Source organism: Dermacentor andersoni, chromosome 5 (genome assembly GCF_023375885.2).
Source record: "Dermacentor andersoni chromosome 5, qqDerAnde1_hic_scaffold, whole genome shotgun sequence".
Lineage (NCBI taxonomy): Eukaryota > Metazoa > Arthropoda > Arachnida > Ixodida > Ixodidae > Dermacentor > Dermacentor andersoni.
This window is the reverse complement of record NC_092818.1, coordinates 198,950,649-198,970,412: the sequence shown is the minus strand read 5'-3', so window position 1 is coordinate 198,970,412 and position 19,764 is coordinate 198,950,649. Positions and strand designations below refer to the sequence as shown.

The window sequence follows — 19,764 nt, the reverse complement described above, 5'->3', positions numbered from 1 at the left end:
GCTACTCTCACAGGTACTACTACTTTCCTCGGCTTTTGAACAAAATCTGCTATTTACTTCCTGCCACTTTCGCTGCGTCCAGCCTACAGATTTCTCCAGCCGCTGTCGACTTCGCTCGATTGACTGCTCAAAACCTTGAATCTCATTGTCCAATGCATCAATGTACTGCCTCGTTACTTCTGTTAGGCCTTCTTCCTGCGAAACCCCTTTCAGTTTCTGCCTAGCTTCTTCCTGTTTTTGCCTAAATTCATCCTGTTCTTGCCTAATTGCTTCCTGTTCTCGTTTTTTTCTTAGAATTCGTTTACCCATTTGCTCTATGAATTTCAAATCATTCTCACTTTCGAGAATTGTCTTACGAATTTCTGATTCCTTCAAGTTCTCATCTACGTTTACCCCGATCTCCTCACACAATCACAACAGGTCAGCTCTCGTCAAACACATTAGGACCATGGTCGCTGCTTTAAGCTTTGGCTCTGCTGTCACACAATACTTGCTGCGATACCCACGCAAATCAAAATACAAGTAAAAGATCCCAGCGAATCAAATCCAAAAACACAGTGAAATTGAAGCCTGGTAAATCTTACAGCCAAAACCAAACGCTTACCCACTGAAGCAGCACCATATCACCAGTCCTTCCCCGCCGTATCCAGTCAGTTGCAAGAGGTGGTCAATCTCAAGTCGCCTCCAACTTGATCAGGATGCCGGTCGGTCACCATGTGCCAACGTCCGTGAGCTGCCGTTGCTGTTTCCGAGTCGTAGGCCGATCTAGGAGCCGTAGTCGGATCTCACCGCTGCCATTCAGTTATTAGATTTGGAGCGGTCGTAGTCGTAGGGATGGAGCTTGGGAGGAACTAAGATTTACTGGCAGTATTTACATTTTGAACAGGACATACATTGGCAGACTAGCGCGACTCCCATATGGAGCCCGCAAAACTAACATACCGCAAACAGCTTACGAGCACACAGCTCACTAGTGCATTTCTAGCCTGACAAAGAGCACTCAGCTCCCGACAACGAGCACGACACGAGCACACCCTAGCAGCCGGCAAACGCTGCTTATAAGCCCTTGCTCGACGTCATAGTTCGACGTCATTCAAGATGACCCGCCTTTTTGGAGGATGAGGTGTGCCGACTTGGAGGATGAGGGCTCACATACACGTGCCGCACATGCACACAGTTGAAAAGGCCGAACAATTCTCGGTACCGCCCAGCTTTCAGTGCCGACGTCAGAGGGCTTCGTAGAACTGCTTTGTCCCGGATGGCTCGGCCAAGTACCAATTTCCTGAGTTGATCACGCGCCACGTGGCTGCCGGCCCTTCGCAGTTCTCCCAAGGGCGCCCCGTCTGGTGGGCTTGGAACACGTGCAGCGGGCTGAAAGCTGGCACGTTGCCACCCCGTACGGCCATTCTTAACACCATGTTGTTAATACTTTATCTTTTTTGAAGGTCAACAATGTGTGCCTTTTGCAGGCTGATAAGGAAGGTGGGTTTCTAATGGTTGAAAAAGGCGTTTTTAAGAAAAAAGTGATGCAGGTGGTGTTCAAGAATTTTGTTCCTATTGAGGAAAGCGAGGTCCGAGTAAAAGCTAAGTTTATAGAAATTTACAACAAACTTGAACTGATGTCGCTCTCTAAAGCTATAGAAAAAAGTAGACCATTTTTTTACTGCAAAGACGCATAAATCGGATATACCTTTCAGAACCATTATCAGTGAGTCTGGCTGCTGGCAGCACAGCGTAAGCCAATTCTTGCAGAACAAATTAATATTGCTAGTGGTGACCGACCCTTCCAGGACTAAAAAGATGGTTGAAGTGGTGCAGTTTCTTCATGGCAATGAAGACGTTGGTTATGTTTTTTCGGTCGATATAGAAGATTTATACTATTCAGTGCTACAAGCGTGAACTTTTGTCTTCTGTTAATTCTTGTATTGAGGAAAATAGTGCGGTTGCGTTCCAGAACGATGTGGGACTGTCAGGGGGCAATTTCGTAAGTCTTTTGGAATATTACCTTAAGGTAACGTTTATTGTTTTTAATGACCAGCCTTTTTTACAAAGGAATGGCATTTGTATTCGGTCATGTGTTGCTCCAGTTCTCTGTGATATTTTTTTAGCTAGTATAGACCGGTCTTTAGACTACATTTTTACCGAGCGAAATGTTTTAAAAGTTTCTAGGTACGTTGATTATTTTTTAGTTTTTTTATTGTATGACTCATCCTACTGGGATACGGTTCATAAGGTCTTAAATGATTTTAAGCAATACGGACAAGGACTTGTTTTTACTCAATAGCTACCTCATGATAATATCTTACAGTTATTGGACCTTAGGCTCGAGGTACGCGACAGACATGCATGTTGGTCTTACCAACCACATGCACAAAAATAGCTCTTGGCGTTTAGGTCGGCTCATTCCAAAGTTGCAAAACGAAGAATCGCGTCCTCTTGTATGGAATCGGGTCTAAAAAAATCGTGTGTGCATAAAATGACGCATAGCTTTGATGATCAGGTGCGCCGACTTTTGGCAGCAGGTTTCCCTATGTCGCTCCTGACTGCAGTTGCCGAAGCCCTGATTCAGAAAAGAGAAAGCGAAAAGAGGGCGACCGTTGAACGTGAAACGTTCAGACCTGTGGTGGTGCCTTATCTCTATGAGGTCACTCATCAACTCGAGAGAGTTGCTAGCAGGCGTGGTGTCCCCCCAGGCGTTTTGTGCGCCGAACAAGCTCGCTAAGCTGTGCTCCCGCACTTGCGGGGAAAGCGCGCAAGGATGCCAAATCAAGCACGGGATATCCTACGTCCCATGTTTCACTGATGTGGTTTATGCATTCGCTCTCTCCTGTGGAAAGACTTACCTAGGGCAGACAGCGCGGTGTATCGACGAGCGACACAGGGAACACGAGTAAAAAGTAAATAATAATGTAGACAAAAGGGGCACACCTTGTTGCCCATCTTAATTCTTGCTGCAGTTGTACAGCGCGATTTGATGTGACGTCGATTCTCGGCAGAAGCACTAATGAACATGCGCGGCTAGCCTTGGAGGCTTTCCACATAAAGGGAAAAGCAGACGACGGTATCAGTCATACCTCGTTGTCTCTGTACTCAGCCGAATATAATTTCCTGCGCGCACGTCTTCAGTAACTGGCTTTAGTGTGGCATGAATTTGTGTCTTTTGTGGCGCACGCATCCGTGGTCCAGTGGTGAAGGGTATTTATATGCGTTGTCGCAAGAATAAATCAGTTGTCAGTCGGCGCCAGTGCTTGTCTCGTCTCTTCTTTGTGAGTTGTCCTGGGTTTTGCGCTGAATTTTTCACCTTCAAAATACCATGTACCAACTAGCCCCAACCGAAGTTTTGTATAGTGTAGACAGCTGGACATGGCACCAAAAAGAAAAATAATGAGCATTGGTTTATATCGTTTCAATTAGCCTTAGTAGCGCCGAAACTGAGTCGTGATTTTTGAAAAAACAGGAAACTGCATTTGATAACTTGCAGATTGAGGGAGCAATTCAAGCAAAAGCCTCCAGCGGTGCTTTTTGTTTGCGGGCTTAGAGACCACTCCCCCCCCCCCCCAAAAAAAAAAAAACATCCGAGTACACTAAGCACTTGTGAGTAGTGAATGCGAAAGCATTAACGTGCAATTGAACACCGCTGGGTGGTGCTTCGAGTAATGAACTCCTCGCGGGCATGCGAGCGCGTTGAGACGCTTGGCTAACGCCTGTATCCCAGTGGGTAAAACACTCGGCTTCTGAGCGGGGGGGTTCGGAACTCACTACCGCCAACGTTTTCCTTTCGAATTTATCCTGTTTTTATATATTAATTTCTTGATAGCAATTATTGAGACGAAGCTATACTTGCGGACAACTTTCTGTAGTTGGGAAAGCAACGGAGGCCAAGCGGGCCCAAGTGAGAATGCTTTTGAAAAGAGTCCCATGTTTTCATCTCCGTCAGTTTAAGCTGGGGAAGAGAAAACGTAAACATCTTATCAGCAACAGTTAAATGAGACAAAGCACACCACTGAATGTAAAGGTTTGCTTATTTTGCGGCTTTTCACTTCCGCGTCTGGGCAAACGCGAAACAGCCTCACGTGGAAGTTGCGTCGCTTCAGCGTCTGTTCCGAGCAACGAAAAGCGCTCTCAAACTCTGGCGGACTACTTGGCGCCGTAACACATGTACAGAAGCTCCACTCCCGTAGCTTTCCCTTCATAGCCGCAGAGAGTTGTCCGCGAGTCAAGGAACGCGCGGATAACACGGGCTTTCGAGAGCGAGGGCGCCGTGGCGTCTCGGCGGTGCCCTCTCTCCTCACGCAGCGCCTGGCGCGTCAGCGCGGCACCATCCTTTCACCCGTTTTGCTCCGTCAAAGTGTGCACATGACGTGGCGTAGCAGCCATTCCGCTGCTACAGACACCGGCTTTTTCTCTCAATGGGCCATTTGATGTTTTCGCATCAATACTGACTGCCGCGCTGCCATACTCTCCTACCATACGCTGCCATACACTGCCATACCTGGTGGCTGGATACGACACCGCAGAGATGGTGGTCACTGGGCAAGGCACCGGCTTCATATGAAGGAGTTGCTGGTTTGAAATCTTGGTGTTTTCATGCAGAGTAGCGTGCTAACCTGCCCAGTGCTCATTAATGAGCTTCCTCTCTCGCGTTGCCGAAGGGAGACATTACGGCGTTGGTCTTATGCCCCAACCACTGGCACGCGCCGAAAGCTTCGGCGCGCGCTGGCAAGCGAACGCGCCGCTTCGCTTCGGCTGGAGGGAAAGGGCGCGCAACCACTGGAGACAAGCTCCGACGCGCGCCGAAGCTCGCTCCTCGGCTGCGGCGCACTGTTGCTGGACTATACCGTCTTCATCCGTCAAAGTCCGGCCTAAAACAGCCTGCTGTAAACTAAGCTTGAAAGAATAAGTTAGTGATCTGTATGCGCTTTTAGATATAAAAAACACGTTTGAATAATGAATATACACCTGCCGCAACAGTTTTTTATTTTTGAAGTAACAATAGTGTACAAAATATCGACATCAGCGCTCGCGCGTCGTCTGTCTGCAAGATCGCTTTGCAAACACCTGCACGACGATGCCATATATCAAAAACTGTTGCACCATTTCATTTTTTTGGTAGCTTATTGCACAGCCAACTATGTAAGAATTAGGCGTGCAATGTATAATAATTAATATTTGGGGTTTTACGTGCCAAAACCACTTTCTGATTATGAGGCACGCCGTAGTGGAGGACTCTGGAAATTTTGACCACCTGGGGTTCTTTAACGTGCACCTAAATCTAAGCACACGGGTGTTTTCGCATTTCGCCCCCATCGACAATGTATAACTGAAAAAAAAAAAAATCTGTGTTGGAAATATTGCCACGTAGTAGTGACGGTAAATAAATAGTGCCGGCTCAATCGCAACGATAGCGGCGAGCAATGTCGGCAATCGAAGAAAATCTCATCTGCGGGTCAAGCGCGTCGGTTTGCATACGGCAGTCGTCGAAATTTACAGCCTATTCGCTGGTGCCCGCGCGCCTTCCAGAAACTACAACACAATTCGTGTCGCGTATGCAATCAGATTAGCAAGGTTCGTCGACAACAGACAGAACCATCGATAACATTCGCGAAACTTCCGATACGTTCAGGCGCATCGTGCAGCGAGCGATAACGTTTAACATTTTTTAGCCGGTGAAATACGGTAACCGGACACAGATAAAGCATCCGTGTCAATATAATTATGCTTGTTGGTACATGAAAGAAACGTGAAAAAGTGGGTTCTGAGAAAATCAGCACAAACGAATTGAAACACCTGTAGCACTCACAAAAAAAAAAAACCTAGAATAGCTAAAATGTATGTAATTCGTATCTTGTCTCCCCCCAATTCTTGATTCTGTCAAATCTAGCCCATGGAGCACCTCTATTATTCTAGGTTGTTTTGATGCATCAACACCGCATCCGGAGGCCTTCGCATTGAGTGTATTGCTACAAAACATTTTCACAGTGTAAGGGCCATGTTCTATTGTAACTGGTTTCCACATATCAAGTTTGCCTTTCTTTACATTAATGAAATGACATGCCGTCAGATAATAAAAGCTTGAGAATTAGAGGGTTTTAATAGGAGTCTTTCGTTGCCCCTTGCCAAGTCGTACTATTGAAGCACTTATTCGAATGTATGGGAGCAGCTCATTTGAATAGTATAAGAAATATATAAATAGGTTATTTTCACAATTTATACACTTCGTCACCACAAAAAGAAAAATTGCAGTTTATTGTTTTCAGCCTGCTATGATATTTTGACTGAGAAAGATATATTCAATTTTTTCTGCGAGGCACGGAATAATTGCTGTGGCATATTATTTTATTGCACAACACTGCATACAGTAGCCAGCCATTATTAAAACTCAGAAGAAATTAATAGCACAATGCATATGATCAGGCACATAGCATATTATTGCACTTTCTTAATTCATGCCAGAACGACGACCACAGGCGTCCTTCTCCAACAAGGTCAGCATCCATCGTGCCTCCTTACCATCGGGCTTCACACCCTCAGCACGTTCAACCTCAGCTTTGTGGTGTTTAAAGCAACCTCAAGTGCGTCTTACGGTTCCAGGGATAAGAAAGAAGACCGTCCTGCCTACCTTGGCCTTGAAGCAAGCAGCTCTGGATTATTTGCACACTTTCTACTTTGATCGAGTTCACATATATACGGATGGTTCTTCCACTCAGACCAGCTCTACCAGCGCAGTGGTTATACCATCATGATCACTAAGCATCCAATACAAGATTTCTCACTTGACAACATCGACCGGTTCGGAGCTTGTTGCCCTCCGAGGTGCCGTTGATTATATTAATAACCAACCGGCTAATCAGTGGGCAAGATTCTGCGATTCAAAGGCGGCCTTACAATGTCTTCTGTCATCTCTTCGTCCCCCTTTCCCTTTCCCCAGTGTAGGGCAGCCAACCAGGCTCAGTCCTGGTTAACCTGCCTACCTTTCATCTATCATTTTCTCACTCTCTTCTTAATTCATGCCCTTCTTTTAATTGCACGAAAGCTACTGCACTAAAATAGTATACTAGTACATACTTAAAAAGCACAATTTTATACTACGATAATAATCAATCATTCAAATTTTTATTGTGGTGCCCAGGAACAGCTAGAGAGCCTTTGTACTGGTGCACTTAACGAGCACTATGTGAGACAAAATGTAGAGAAAACATGAATGTAGTAGACAAAAAAATGGAAGATAGAGAAACAAATAGGGAAAAACGGAAATGCGGAAAAGTAAAAGGGAGTTAATCCTACGTGATTATCTACAGATACACAATACACAGGAAATGAACTATGAAGTATGTTTTGGAGTCGAGTCTTATTAGCACAATCTTGTAACAAGCCCAGGCAACGAATGTGGAATGCTACCTGGTATACTGTTGCGGCACAAACAAATGCATATGATCAAGAAGCTTTAAGGAATGTATAATGTCATGGACCACCTTATACAGGAACAAAAGGTGCGATTAAGACTTGAATTTAGAGGTGCGAGTTGAAGTATATTTGAGAAGGCTCAACTGTGGTCGCCAGAATGGCAAAAGTGGTGCTTGAAGATAGACATCAATTTATTCTGGATGCGTTCAATGAGGTCAGAATTAGATTTGCTCATTGCACCCCCCTCCTACAGAGGCATACTCTAGTAGTTGGAGGCACACAGCAGAATTTCAGAAACACAACAGGTGAGTGGAAATCATGCAATATACGGCATGCAATTCCAAGAGCGTGAAGGGCATCTTGTGTAATCATCTATGTGAAGAGAAGCTTAGCATTTTGTCGAAGTACACACCAAGATCTTTCATTTCATCGACCCTAAGGAGTGGAGCATCATGTAGGGTGTATCAAAATTTCACATGGTGCGTTTTGTGCATATAACTTAATGCCATAGCGTTGGAAGCATTTAAGAGTACTTATTGCTTCTGCACCAGTTTGAGAGTGAAAAAATGTCTTTTTGGAAGTCGATGCAGTGGTGAACACTGTTGACAGTCTGAAATAGTCTGAAAGTCTGAAATGTCGGCACACAAAGTCATGCTGTTCATTTATTAAAATGCTCTTAGCACTAACAGAAAGCGAGGAATCCCATATCGATTCGAACACCTGACGCACTGAAGAGGATAGATATAGGTCGGCAGTTAGTAAATGCACATCTAGCACCTGATTTGTGCATGGGCAATGTTCATGCTACCTTCCGAGTGCTACAAAAGGTACTAGACTTTAGGGAACTATTGAAGATGCTTGTGAGAACGAGGAACAAGTATGCTTCCATACGTCTTAACCCTTTCAGACACCACTTTATCCCGTTGATTGAAAAGTTGCTTTCACCACATCTCTTGCATCCTCAGAATCGTAGAAAGTGTACAGCTGCAGCAAATATTAAGAATTTTCAATTGTTTAGCGAGTTTTGTCAAGTTTACAAAATTTGGACTCCATGCGAAAACTCACTACAGGAACACAAAATATGAAAACATGTACTATTTCGTGTTTTGAAAAGCTTGAAAAGCACTTATCCAGCCACTTGACAATTATGCCTGGTGCACGACACTGTAAAAAACAATGAAAGAAGTGAACCCGCTACATACAACATACTGACACGGAGTAACAACACCCAGCCGTCTACCTTCCCACTCATTTTGTTAAAACCTGCACATTATTCAAAATTGCAGCACAGTTCCAATAATAAGTGTTTCAAGATGTATGAAACACATTTTAAATACCATTACTTTCATCAGTGCTTTTGCTATTGATGCATGCTCCTGCTGTGCCCAATTGTGTAGACAGCGTCTCAAAGGGTTAAGCTCTGTGGAGGAAATACCATCAACACCACAAGAAAGGGAAAGTTTAAGGCACTTCATATACTTGGAAACGAGGTTTTCATTGACTGTTAGCATACACTGCACCAGAGTGAGAAGGAAGGTTACTTGAAGCATATTTCACACCATATAGCAAACAGAAATGTTCTGCAAAGGCATCAGCAGTGTTCGAGACAACACCACTATGTTCATGAAGAAGACGTACATCTTTGGCACTCCTTTTAGAAGAGAGAGCCCACAAAGCTCCAGAAATATTTTGAATTATGTGTCACGCTGGCTTCAACACAATGTGGTCAAAGTGATGATTCTAATAATAATAATAATAATAATAATAATAATCTTAGTGGTAACTTGGCACACTAGACTAAAAAGAAGGCTGATGCCTGTATGTTAGAGCATCTGATAACCAGCCATCTAAAGCAGGAATTTGCAGGATGCAGAAGACACTTCCTTCCCCTCCACGTGCACACACACTTGCTCAATAACACAGCACGGCACACACGCACACATTCGACAGGTACACAACACACAAGAGTGCCAATGAAGTCTGGTTCCAAGGAAGGAGAATCCAAATCGCCAGTGGGGTGGAGAGAAAGCTCTGCATGCCAGATATAATCATGGAGTTGTGGTGTCGGGCCATAGAGGCGTGATGAGGGCTCAGGCTGTGCTGACCACTTGTTCAGATGAACTGAAGAAAGATTAGTGCTGTCCAGAGAGACGTCAAACACCCTGCAGTATAGACTAGTGCAATGTTGCGTTGGTATTGCAGGGTGTGCTACTTGAGGGGTTTGAGGCAATCCTCGAAGGCTGGCATGAGCTTGTGACAACCGAAAAGACGGGAGTAAAGGGTGCGTATTGTCCGGCGCTGAACAAGCTTAAGCTTGTTAGCGTCGCGAGTTTGGTACGGGAACTATACTGATGAGCAGTACTCAAGTCGTGACAGAATGATAGAAGTGTAGAGTGCTCGGAAAACCTTAGGTCATCAGGGAAGGGAGACACGGGACACAAACCCAAGAAAGGGCCGGTGCTTACATACAGTGCTGGTGACATATGCGGAAACGTTGAGAGAACAGCTAAATGCTACACCCAGAATGGGAAGGGCCCGAACAGTCTTTATAGAAGTGCCTCCAAGGAAGAAGGTTGGACGTGCAGCAGTTTCGTTGTAGCTGATACGCATGGCAGCACTTTTTACGGTGCTACTACAAAGTTTGATATTGTAGGCCCGGTCGTTCACCTTTACGGAATGTATTTATTGTAAGCACATATGCAGTGCATCGGCATATTGTTGTTGTGGAAGCGTTAACGTGTTAATCAAACACATTCTGCGCAGATGCATTAGTAACTTAGTTTTGAGTAGTTCTTTGTCCTGACTACAATTTATAGTATCGCAGCAAGAAACATTTTAGTAGAGGCTGAAGGCATTCCAGCAGTTTAAGCATACTGACTGCACAAAACACTGATGACACCTTTTCACCTTTCCCACAATGCACTCACACCATCTACACTTTCCATAAGCAAATAGTGACATAAAAAATAAATTATTGACTCAGTACTTGCTGCTTCTGAAGCGGGTATCGAAGCAATCGTGGTATACGCTGCTACATGCATAGGTCTTGCATGATGCAGGCCCTGCTATGCACTGCGCACAGGGCACACGTTGCAAACAGATAATTTCTTTTTGCAGTGCTCAACTATAACGACACACTGACTCAAACATGACTGCGTTGTCACGTATGCTTCAGTGCGTCAGTGTTCTTGATTGCTTCACGAGCGATTTATGCCCAACTAGCCCAAAAGACGGACGCACTAGAAAGAAGTGAGTGAATGAGTACAGTGAACTTGTACTGAACTGAATTCACATGCCGAATAGAAGAGCGCAGTGTCAGCTGAAACAGGCGGCACGGCTGATTATGTAAGTACTTCCAATAGTTCGGCTACTAGTGTATTTCGCTTTCGGAAGTTATCTTTACCACTGGAAACAGCGCAGAGCTTGCCCGTTAAACTTGAGTCAACCGACACCACACGAAACACGCCGCGGTTGACCAACCCAACTTTCACACGGTTCATTCACCACATCACAGGTCACACGAAGTCAAGAGTGCCATATTTTAAATCACGGCAGCACCAAACGGACCTGAAAATTAATTTCCTTCGACAGAGTTTCTCACGTGAGTTCGTTCACTCGCCAGTTACGAACTCGATGGACGCGCTAGGCCTACGCGTAACGTAAACAACATCGGCGATAGGCGAGTGTTGATTATCCAGACTTCGGAGCTCGTAAACGTGTTTCCATTCGTTTTGAGCACAACAATATGCACATACAACAAGCACAGACGTTGCGGCAATCGTGATTCGGTTGGCTGTTTTAGCAGACGATCGTACCGAGCCCGGCGGAACCCAGTGGGCAGGTTGGATTAGTCGGCGTCGTTCGAAGTCGCTTCGGATCCACGTCGCACTGCCACAACCCACGGTCGTCGGTCGGTTGATCGTGTCGTTGTCGGCGTACTATTAAAACACACACTGTCGCGCGCGTCGTGCGTCCAAAAAACTCGGACGATCGTTGGCGCCGGCGTCTCCGCACGGTCGGCCATTACAGGCCTAGCAGCCGAAGGCTCCGCAGCCTCCGATTGGTTGACGCCTTCGAGGCGTCGCAGCCTCTCATTGGTGCACGCCGGCGCAGCTTCGCCGCGCGTCGGCAAACTTCTAGCATCGGCAGTAGAAATAATCGCTGCGCGACGTTCCGCTTCACCGAGTTCCCGACCGACGCTTTGACGCATTTGACCCTTCGGCGCGCGCCGAGGCTTTCCAGCGCGTGCCAGTGGTTGGGGCATTAGAACGCACTTTTGCAGGCATGCAGACAGCCGTATAAGATTCAAGATTCAAGATTCATCTAATTCTTCAAGAGAAAAAGGCCCGGGACAAAAATCTGCCTTGGAGCAGCTTGACGGGGTCCGGAGTCGATTTACAAAATGGCAGCAGTGAAGGGAAAGAAAACACTATTTCACATACAGCATGAATCAAGGGACCATACACAATGCAGAATTGCAATTAAACTTAATTTAAGACGAAAGTAAAATTCAAATATACAATGCACTGAGAAGCAAGAACAAAAGCATAAAACAACGGTATAGCAGGAAAAGAAGGTTTAAAACATAATTGCAATTCAACACTACGATATAGTAAATGAAGTTCAAACACAATACATAGCAGTATTCTTTTCTTTTTATACCATGGCAAAACATATAAAAAGAATACCCTTATTTGGGTTTGAGCCTACCACATGCTCAAGATAATGCTGAACAATAGTTTTTTTTGTTTAAGCTTATATTTTCTGTGTACCATTTGTTTGTATTAAGGGTGTTCGGAACCAAGAAATGCAACCTTTGGGAGCCACACGTTGTGCGAAGTCGAGGTAGCTAGATGCCATTTCTCTTTGCGTCACACCGCGGCAGCCACCGTGGCCTAGGATGGCAGAATAGAGTGCCTGTCAGGGACTTGCTTGTGAAACAGAGGTACTTAATCTCAAACAACTACGCTGCTAGACCAGTGTTGGACCATTCTGGGATCGGATCCATTGAAAAACGGGCATCTCCATTCTTAAGGCCTCACCAGCTAATTGTTGAAGATGCCATGTGGGAAATTGCCTTCGCTGGAGCAGCGTCTCTCTCGATGTTTTGCTTTCTTTTTTTGCAATCAAGCAATCAGATATTTGTGCAGAGTCTCTTCCAAGATGATACCCTCTGGCCTGCCCGGGGAGTTGCTTGCCCCTACTAAACAGGTCGGAAGTAGAGATTAGTAGAGATGCACTTACTGTATATTTCTAGAGCACTGCAGCTGAGATGAGACATCCATCGCCACTTGAGCAAAGCCGAGGAGAAAATCGAGCGAATCCGTCCAGCGCTGCGCCAGCCGGTGGGGTTTCAATTGGAGCAGAACATTCGTCGCATCCCGGACGAAGCGGAGGTAATTGCGGCAAGGCAGTCGGCCAACTTTCAAGCAAGTAGGTGAAGCTTTTGCTGAAGCGGCACAACTACTAGGAAGCTTGTGACTGAGGTTAGTTAAAGCTGCTGCAATGCAGGAGTTCGACATACGCGAAAGGGCAGATTAAGAAAAACAGAAATGTTTATCTAGTATTTTTTTTTTTTACAAATCCACATTTGTTTATTTTCTGCAAAGAAATAATGGCATGTCTGTTCGCACCTGCGCCAGTTGTTTCTAAAGAGGAAGTGGTACGTCAGGCCCAGTTACGATTCTATTTCAAATTTGCGGAAACAGACTAATTAGATAACCGTTGAACCCATTCGAAGGATAACTGTCGCTCTTGAAACAAGATTAATCGCGTTCTAGTGACTAGCTTCATCAGTCAGACGATGTGCTAAAGCCCACATTGTGTGTTTTTCAGTACCCAGGTGTCAAATAGCATTAATTGATGAAATGGGAATCAGTTACAGGCAAACACTTGACCATTTCAAATGTGCGAAAGAATTCTGTAAATTAGGACTAGAACGTTCTCCTGAATTTCAATTTTATCTCGCTCTATTCAGCTTTACGAGCTTGACGCGTTTGCGGAATTACAATATACAGTGCCATTCCGCTCACTGTTGACGGTTGTCATTCTCTCGATGCCCCTTTTTTAAGTAGCCGCAGCGGTAGCCAGCGGCGCGGAAACATTCAAAGCACACGATCAGACGGCGTCCTCCGGGATCACTCGAGTTCCCCGCTTGGCGGAAGAGGCGTCGGCGCGCCACGGCGTCAACGTCACAGTGGTGCAGCTGTCCACTCCCGAGTCACGAGGAGCAGCTTCAAATGAGACGGCAAATTCACCCGCTGCCAGGCACGGCGAAGCCGACGCAGAATTTGATGGTAAAGTTAAAGTTAGTCCTGCAGGCAAGAAACGCCTTTTTTGACTGCGGTTTTCCCGATTTCGATTTTTTGACGTCACGATTGTTGTATGCACTTCAAGAAAGGAAGGACTAGTTGTACTATTGTTCGCGATGCCCGTGGCGAGTCCTACAATGATCACTATTACTGCCGACTGGTTTATAAGACTCGAAGAAACACTGTAAACAGGTTCAGCTAAGCGGATGTGCAGCTTAATTGTAGGAAAAAGAAACTTTCTATAATTTTTGGGAAAGACTTCTTGAAATTCGGTTTTGACAGAGGACTTGCCAGGACATGGCGAGCCGTCAAGCCTTCAGTTTCAGTTTCAGTTTATTTCCTTAAAGGCCCCCATTTCAGGGGGGGGGGGGGGGGTTACATAAAGGGTGGGATTATATTTAGAATAGCAAAAAACAAACAGCGAAGATTTACATTTAGATTAGGTTGTTTTATGCTTAGCTTTAGGTTCATGTCAAAGAACCACAGGTGGCCCCCTAAGTTTATTTATTTATAAATACCTTCCAGGCCTTCCAGAAGGCATTGTGTAAGGGGGGAAATACGGTAACATATTCGTATGGAATAAGGAGGAAAAACATCAGTACAATGAAAGGAATACTCACGCAGTGCAGCAGTATGGAAAATTAGTACGGTGTTAACAAATACAATAGGAAGAGCAATAACAAGAAACAGTAAACACAATAACATAATATTATAAAACCCTTCGCATGTATACAGTAATAAATATAGTAAATGATAGGATCACTGAAATGCTTTTAGCGTGTAGAGAAATGCAGGAAAAACATTAAAACAAGGCAAAACGTGTTAGATGGTTGAAACGGCGTATTGATCGATTAGAGTTGTTCGAACTGCACTTTGTTTCGATTGGCAAGCGATGTTATCTGGGAGAGCGTTCCATAAACCGACCGCACGTACGGGGCAAAGCTGAAAAATTAAAAGCGTGCGTATTACCGTAAATTGCCATAAATTACCATTATTGCCATAAATTAATCCGGAGTCCTCCAAAAAAGTGTATCTCGTAATTGGTTTAAACAAGTAAAACCCTAGAATCTTTTTTAATGTCTCGAACGGTTCAGTTAATGCGGTGCCTGCTAGTGCGCTTTGCCTGCTGGTGTTACCTGACGGCTCAAGCGCAACAGACAAGTCGCTGTACAATCATGAGTTAAAAAGTCGCAGTTTCGCCCAAAATGCGAAGCATGGATTGCGATGGCAAATTAGCGCGCAGCTATACGAAGTAAGGATAGTAGTCTTATCGGCCGTATAAAGTTGTAAACATAGGCATACCAACTAAATTACCAAGCATGGTGTTGCGCGCGCACAAGCAAACATGAACCCATCTCACTCGATGGCCACGGAAATTCTCTGTCAGAACATTGGAGTGAGCAAGCGCGGCAGCAGCGGCGAGCGAAATGGCCTTCGTGCTGCCGCTCGCATCAACGCGAACCCCGCGGCGAAAACAGAGTGCGCGGCGAACTCTGCACACACCGCATTGAAGATACAGCGGCCCGGCGCCCTACCCTCCTTACTCTCCCCCCAGAGCCTATAGCGCGCGACGCAAGGCGGCGCGCTTCCTCCCCACTTTTCTCTGCTGCGTGCGCAAAGTTGAGCCGCGATTGCCGGCTCACCCTCGCACGCTTTCACTCGCACATACAGCGCACGGCGCGCGGCGACGATCTTATCGCCCTTTAACTTTATACGGGACCTCACGGCGACACCGACGGCAGAAATGGGCTTTGACTGTCCTTGTAATTTCTATCGCTATAAAATGTTGGTTTGGCGACAGCAGATGCCGCCTTTCAGGCTTTTACTGCATGTGGCTCCCTGCGGGAGCCATATGCAGTAACTCTATTTTACGCGAGAGAATAAATAAGACAACCGCTGCTTCTGTCCTCTCTGAGACGGGTTGTTAGCGCGATGAATCTTACGGATCATTTATAAAGCAGGCAAAATATCGGTTTTGGTCTTCGTTGCGGCCACCTGTACAAACAACTGTCCTTGAGTTTCTGCTCAACAGAGGTACATGATAACCACACTGTAAAAGTAACTTACACCCTTCAAGGTGAATAAGGGTGTAAATTATTTTACAGCTTACTCGGACGCAGACCTTCGCGCTCCCAGCCGCCTTGTGTGCACATCGGGCAGCCGCGCCACCTCGGAGAAGATGCTGCCTCCGGACGGCATTTGCGACCGGCTCTTTTACACCGATGTCGTGTGGCGCGAGATGGCCGTGCGCGGCAGCCGGGACCAGCCGAGCTGGGAAGCCTTTCAGAGGGCTGCCAGGGCAGCCACCAAGACCGGACATGGTCTTTCCGTCGACTATGGGTGAGCAGCGATATCACGCGTCGCCAGAGCGGCGTTGAGAAGACGAGGTGAATCAGGTGGCTTGAAGAGACTTCTAGTCGAAGTTAGTGCAGTTAACCCGAGTCAAAAAGGTTGTTTGCAAAAAGTGCGTTTACAATACCCTGTGCAATAAACACCCTCCTGTAAGTTCTCCAGGTTTGACCAAATTTGACAAGTTTATTGCATTTAAAAGAAAAACTTAGAATCTAGTGTGACTGTTTGTTTCCAATCTTTTATTTAGATCGTCAATTTCATTTATTAAAAATTAGCAAAAATCGCAGATTTTCAGAAAACAAAACTATCCAGTTTAATACTCCGTAACTCAGCAGTGAAAACTAATATCGCAATTTCGTGAATTGCATCTCATAGTCCATCTAAAGCGTAAAAAATTGATATGTTGCACATGAATCTGAAAAAAAATTAGTAATATTGAAATACAACTTTTGCAGAAACCTTGTACAGAGCGTAACAAATTCGTGTAGGATATCAATGACATATCGAATTGGTCCGCTTTGAATGATCTAATGGGTGCTCTTTACTTGAACCGCTATATCTGTTCTTGATGCAGAGCTATTAATTTGGAAACTTCGTCCTCCTATATTTTTCGAACTTTCAAATTCTTGAAAATTAGTTTAACAAAATTCACGCCCTAAATCGTAATTCCGCTTCCAACAGTCACTAGAATTTAACTTTCTCTCTCAAATGCAACAACTTTCATTAATATCGGTCCCGGGGTTATCTCAGGAAAGCGTTTTTGCATTTTACATGTATTTGAATAGGCCGCGTCGGAGTTGGGCCCGAGCTAAAGCTTCCGCTTAAAAAATCGGCCAAAAGTACTCTCTGACGCAGATTTGTTAACGACGAAAGGCCTAAGCTGGCCTCGGTTCATCTGTCGATTTCGAAAGTGGGTCGACAGGGGAGGTTCACTGGTGTATCATAGAGGAGGAAAATTAACAAAGGGTGGAATCATGCATTATGCATGATCAGCCGAACATTGCGGCCACCGCACGCACTAAAGCAGGCTTTCCCATGCAACTATCTTGCAATGAAAGAGACGGAGAAATGGCTTCTTCGATGAAACGCAATCGAACTGCACCGACTCTAAAGCCGCGCTCATCAAATATATAGTGCACGTCACTGGCCTTTTACCCGCCGAGAGGTTGTTGAGGGGCCTTTTGAATGCTTTGTGTTTCACAGAAAAAGCATAACGTAAAGACGGGTATCGAGTTGACGCCACACTGAATATAGGATTTATTATATTTTCAAGGGACATGATTGCATTTCAAGGGTTTTGTATCTTATAGTGTACGAATAATGAGAGCAGTAGGCTAATAGCTCAGTGAACAAAATTTGCAGAAATTTGACACTGGCAACGTGACTAATCCGGTACGTTCGTTTACAATGTCCCTAGCCAATAACTCGTTTTAAATTTTATAACTTTCTATTCACAGGAATAGACATGTTGCATGCAAAATGCACGCCATACAGAGAATACGACGAACTCGAAAGAGCGCTTGTGGCTTGCGGGCGCGGTAGTCGCGACCAGCCGAGTGCATTCCTTTCTATCTTGGTCCAGCGTCTGCCCGCATGCTGAAGGCCGTAGCGCATTGAGGAACTTTCTTTAAAGCGAATGACGCTATTCGTCTCAACTATTTCCATGGCGATGTCAAAGATTCGCAGTCAGCGCGAAAATTGTCGCTCGACCTCCGGTAGACTCTTTTCCTAATTCGCAAGCGCGACTTACTGCACGGCACAGTGTCGCCAGCTATTGGCGGCACCAGTCATCGTTCAAATAAAGACCAAGTGCTTGCTGCTCATGCTGCGGCTTGTGTGTGGTGTCATCATGAGAGCCACGTCTGCATTTTCCGTGGTAAAATAGAAGCAAACTGTGCTTGTATACACGGCGTTTGCGAAAAGTACTATAGGCCGCCATTAACAAACGCTATCATTACAAATGTGAAAAGTGTCACAAACAAGTCCCCCCTTGCCCCCCCTGTTCCCTTCCCCTGCAGGAATTCTCAATGTATTTTGTAGAACGATCAGCCTGAATTGGTGTTGCAGTGCTGTCCCACACGGACAGATTGACATCGAATCTCTGCAGCAGTGTTGTTCTCTAGGATTTGCAAGAGGCACAATAAGCTGTATGGACGAAGGACGTAACAAATGTGCACGCCTGAATTCGCGGCGACTTGCTCTGTGAATCTTCAATTCACAAAGTGAGCTTGTGCTGAATTCAAGGAAAACAACAACGGATGCAGTTCGGCGATAGATACTGCAATTAGATTGCCACTTTCGGCACGTTACAGTTTGACAAAACGTCGGAAAGTGCTGAACGAAACGGGAAATGTGCGGACAGAAAAATACACGTAGAAAGGAAGGCTGAGAAAAAAAACAATATGCGGCTCAGGTATATCCAAGCTTAACAAGCGTAAATTAACACTCAAAATAGATTAATATTGTGGGGTAGGTGTGACAATAAACAGTAGTCATTTGAAAGTTTTCGTGTGTATAAGCTTCCTATTTATTTATTTATTTATTTATTTATTTATTTATTTATTTCGGCATTTAGTGCTTACGCTGGGCCATTCTTGTCTTTTATCGCTAATGCAGACAAGCTGATAAGTTTTTCGCAACTATGACGACGTCCATCGGGGAAAAAAAACTGCGCGAACTGTTTGACGGCAAGGTGACGCACTACGGCGTGCTCAAGGCCGACGCGACAGTGGGGCAACTTTTGGAGGACATCCACGGGAAGCTGGGGGTACTAAAGGTGAGCCGATGCATCAGGATGCGACGCGCCCCATGGTCTGAACTCCGAGCCCCTGTTACGAATATCACGCGAGGTCCCTTAGACGATCATTATACGAAAAAAAAAATCAGTTTCGCCATACGGGTGAAGCGATGAATGCGATAACAACATGTTGGAATATTATGCGAAGTATTAGACACGTAACTGCAGTGGCAGCACGAATTGAAATAAGCGTAAGCTAAGTAAAAACGAGCTGTTGTGCTAGGGGTCCTCTGTTTGAATCATGTCACTGGACAAATTCATTTGTTTTCTTTAATAAAAGCCAGCGTCTTGGCGAATTTGCCGCCAGCTTTCCCTGTCGGGTATGTTTCAAACCTCTTTCGCGGGCAGATCCCGGAGATACTGCACATCCGCGCCAATGAAATTATATCATTTTAAGGTTCGAGTTCAGTTATTGTTGCACACTTCTAATGTTAAGCTATGAGAAGATTTAAGATGAAAGGCATTCGCTGTCAGTGTTTTGTTTCGTGACATTTGTTTGTGACGCCTACAGCAGAAATCCGCTTGGAGTGTCCATGTAATTGCTATCGCAATAAAACAAGCCTAGTAATTGTGTAAGGCGCAGTATGTGCATCGTAGCCGAATAGACCCCTTGCGTAATCCCAGCAACTCTGATCTGACAAAGCCACGTTGTGCTCGTGCCATCATTGGGAGACGTGCGTGTGAGCGCAGGATGCTCCTATGAAACAGCTCGAGGGTAGCGTGCGCTCTGCGACTGGACCACGGAGCAAGTAATATTTAGGAGTGGAAACTCCGCTGTTTGCGGCGACCAGAAAAGGTCACAAGCCCGCGGATATATTTTCATGCTGGCGGCACCTGGCGGCATGGGAAGAAATTACCGACGTTTCAGTTGCCAGGGCAACCGGTCGAGCGTGTTGCTCC

At 45.4% G+C, this 19,764-nt stretch overlaps 1 protein-coding gene across 1 annotated transcript in view; it reads left to right on the top strand.

Annotated features, from left to right (window-relative positions):
- Window positions 1–19,764, top strand: part of LOC126531843 (uncharacterized) — a 49,571-nt gene that overhangs the window by 9,343 nt on the left and 20,464 nt on the right. The window contains exons 3-6 of the mRNA XM_050179586.2: window positions 12,662–12,800; window positions 13,479–13,700; window positions 15,821–16,055; window positions 18,684–18,843. Of these exons, the coding sequence (XP_050035543.2) occupies window positions 12,662–12,800; window positions 13,479–13,700; window positions 15,821–16,055; window positions 18,684–18,843 (756 nt within the window). The remainder of the gene's footprint in view (window positions 1–12,661; window positions 12,801–13,478; window positions 13,701–15,820; window positions 16,056–18,683; window positions 18,844–19,764) is intronic.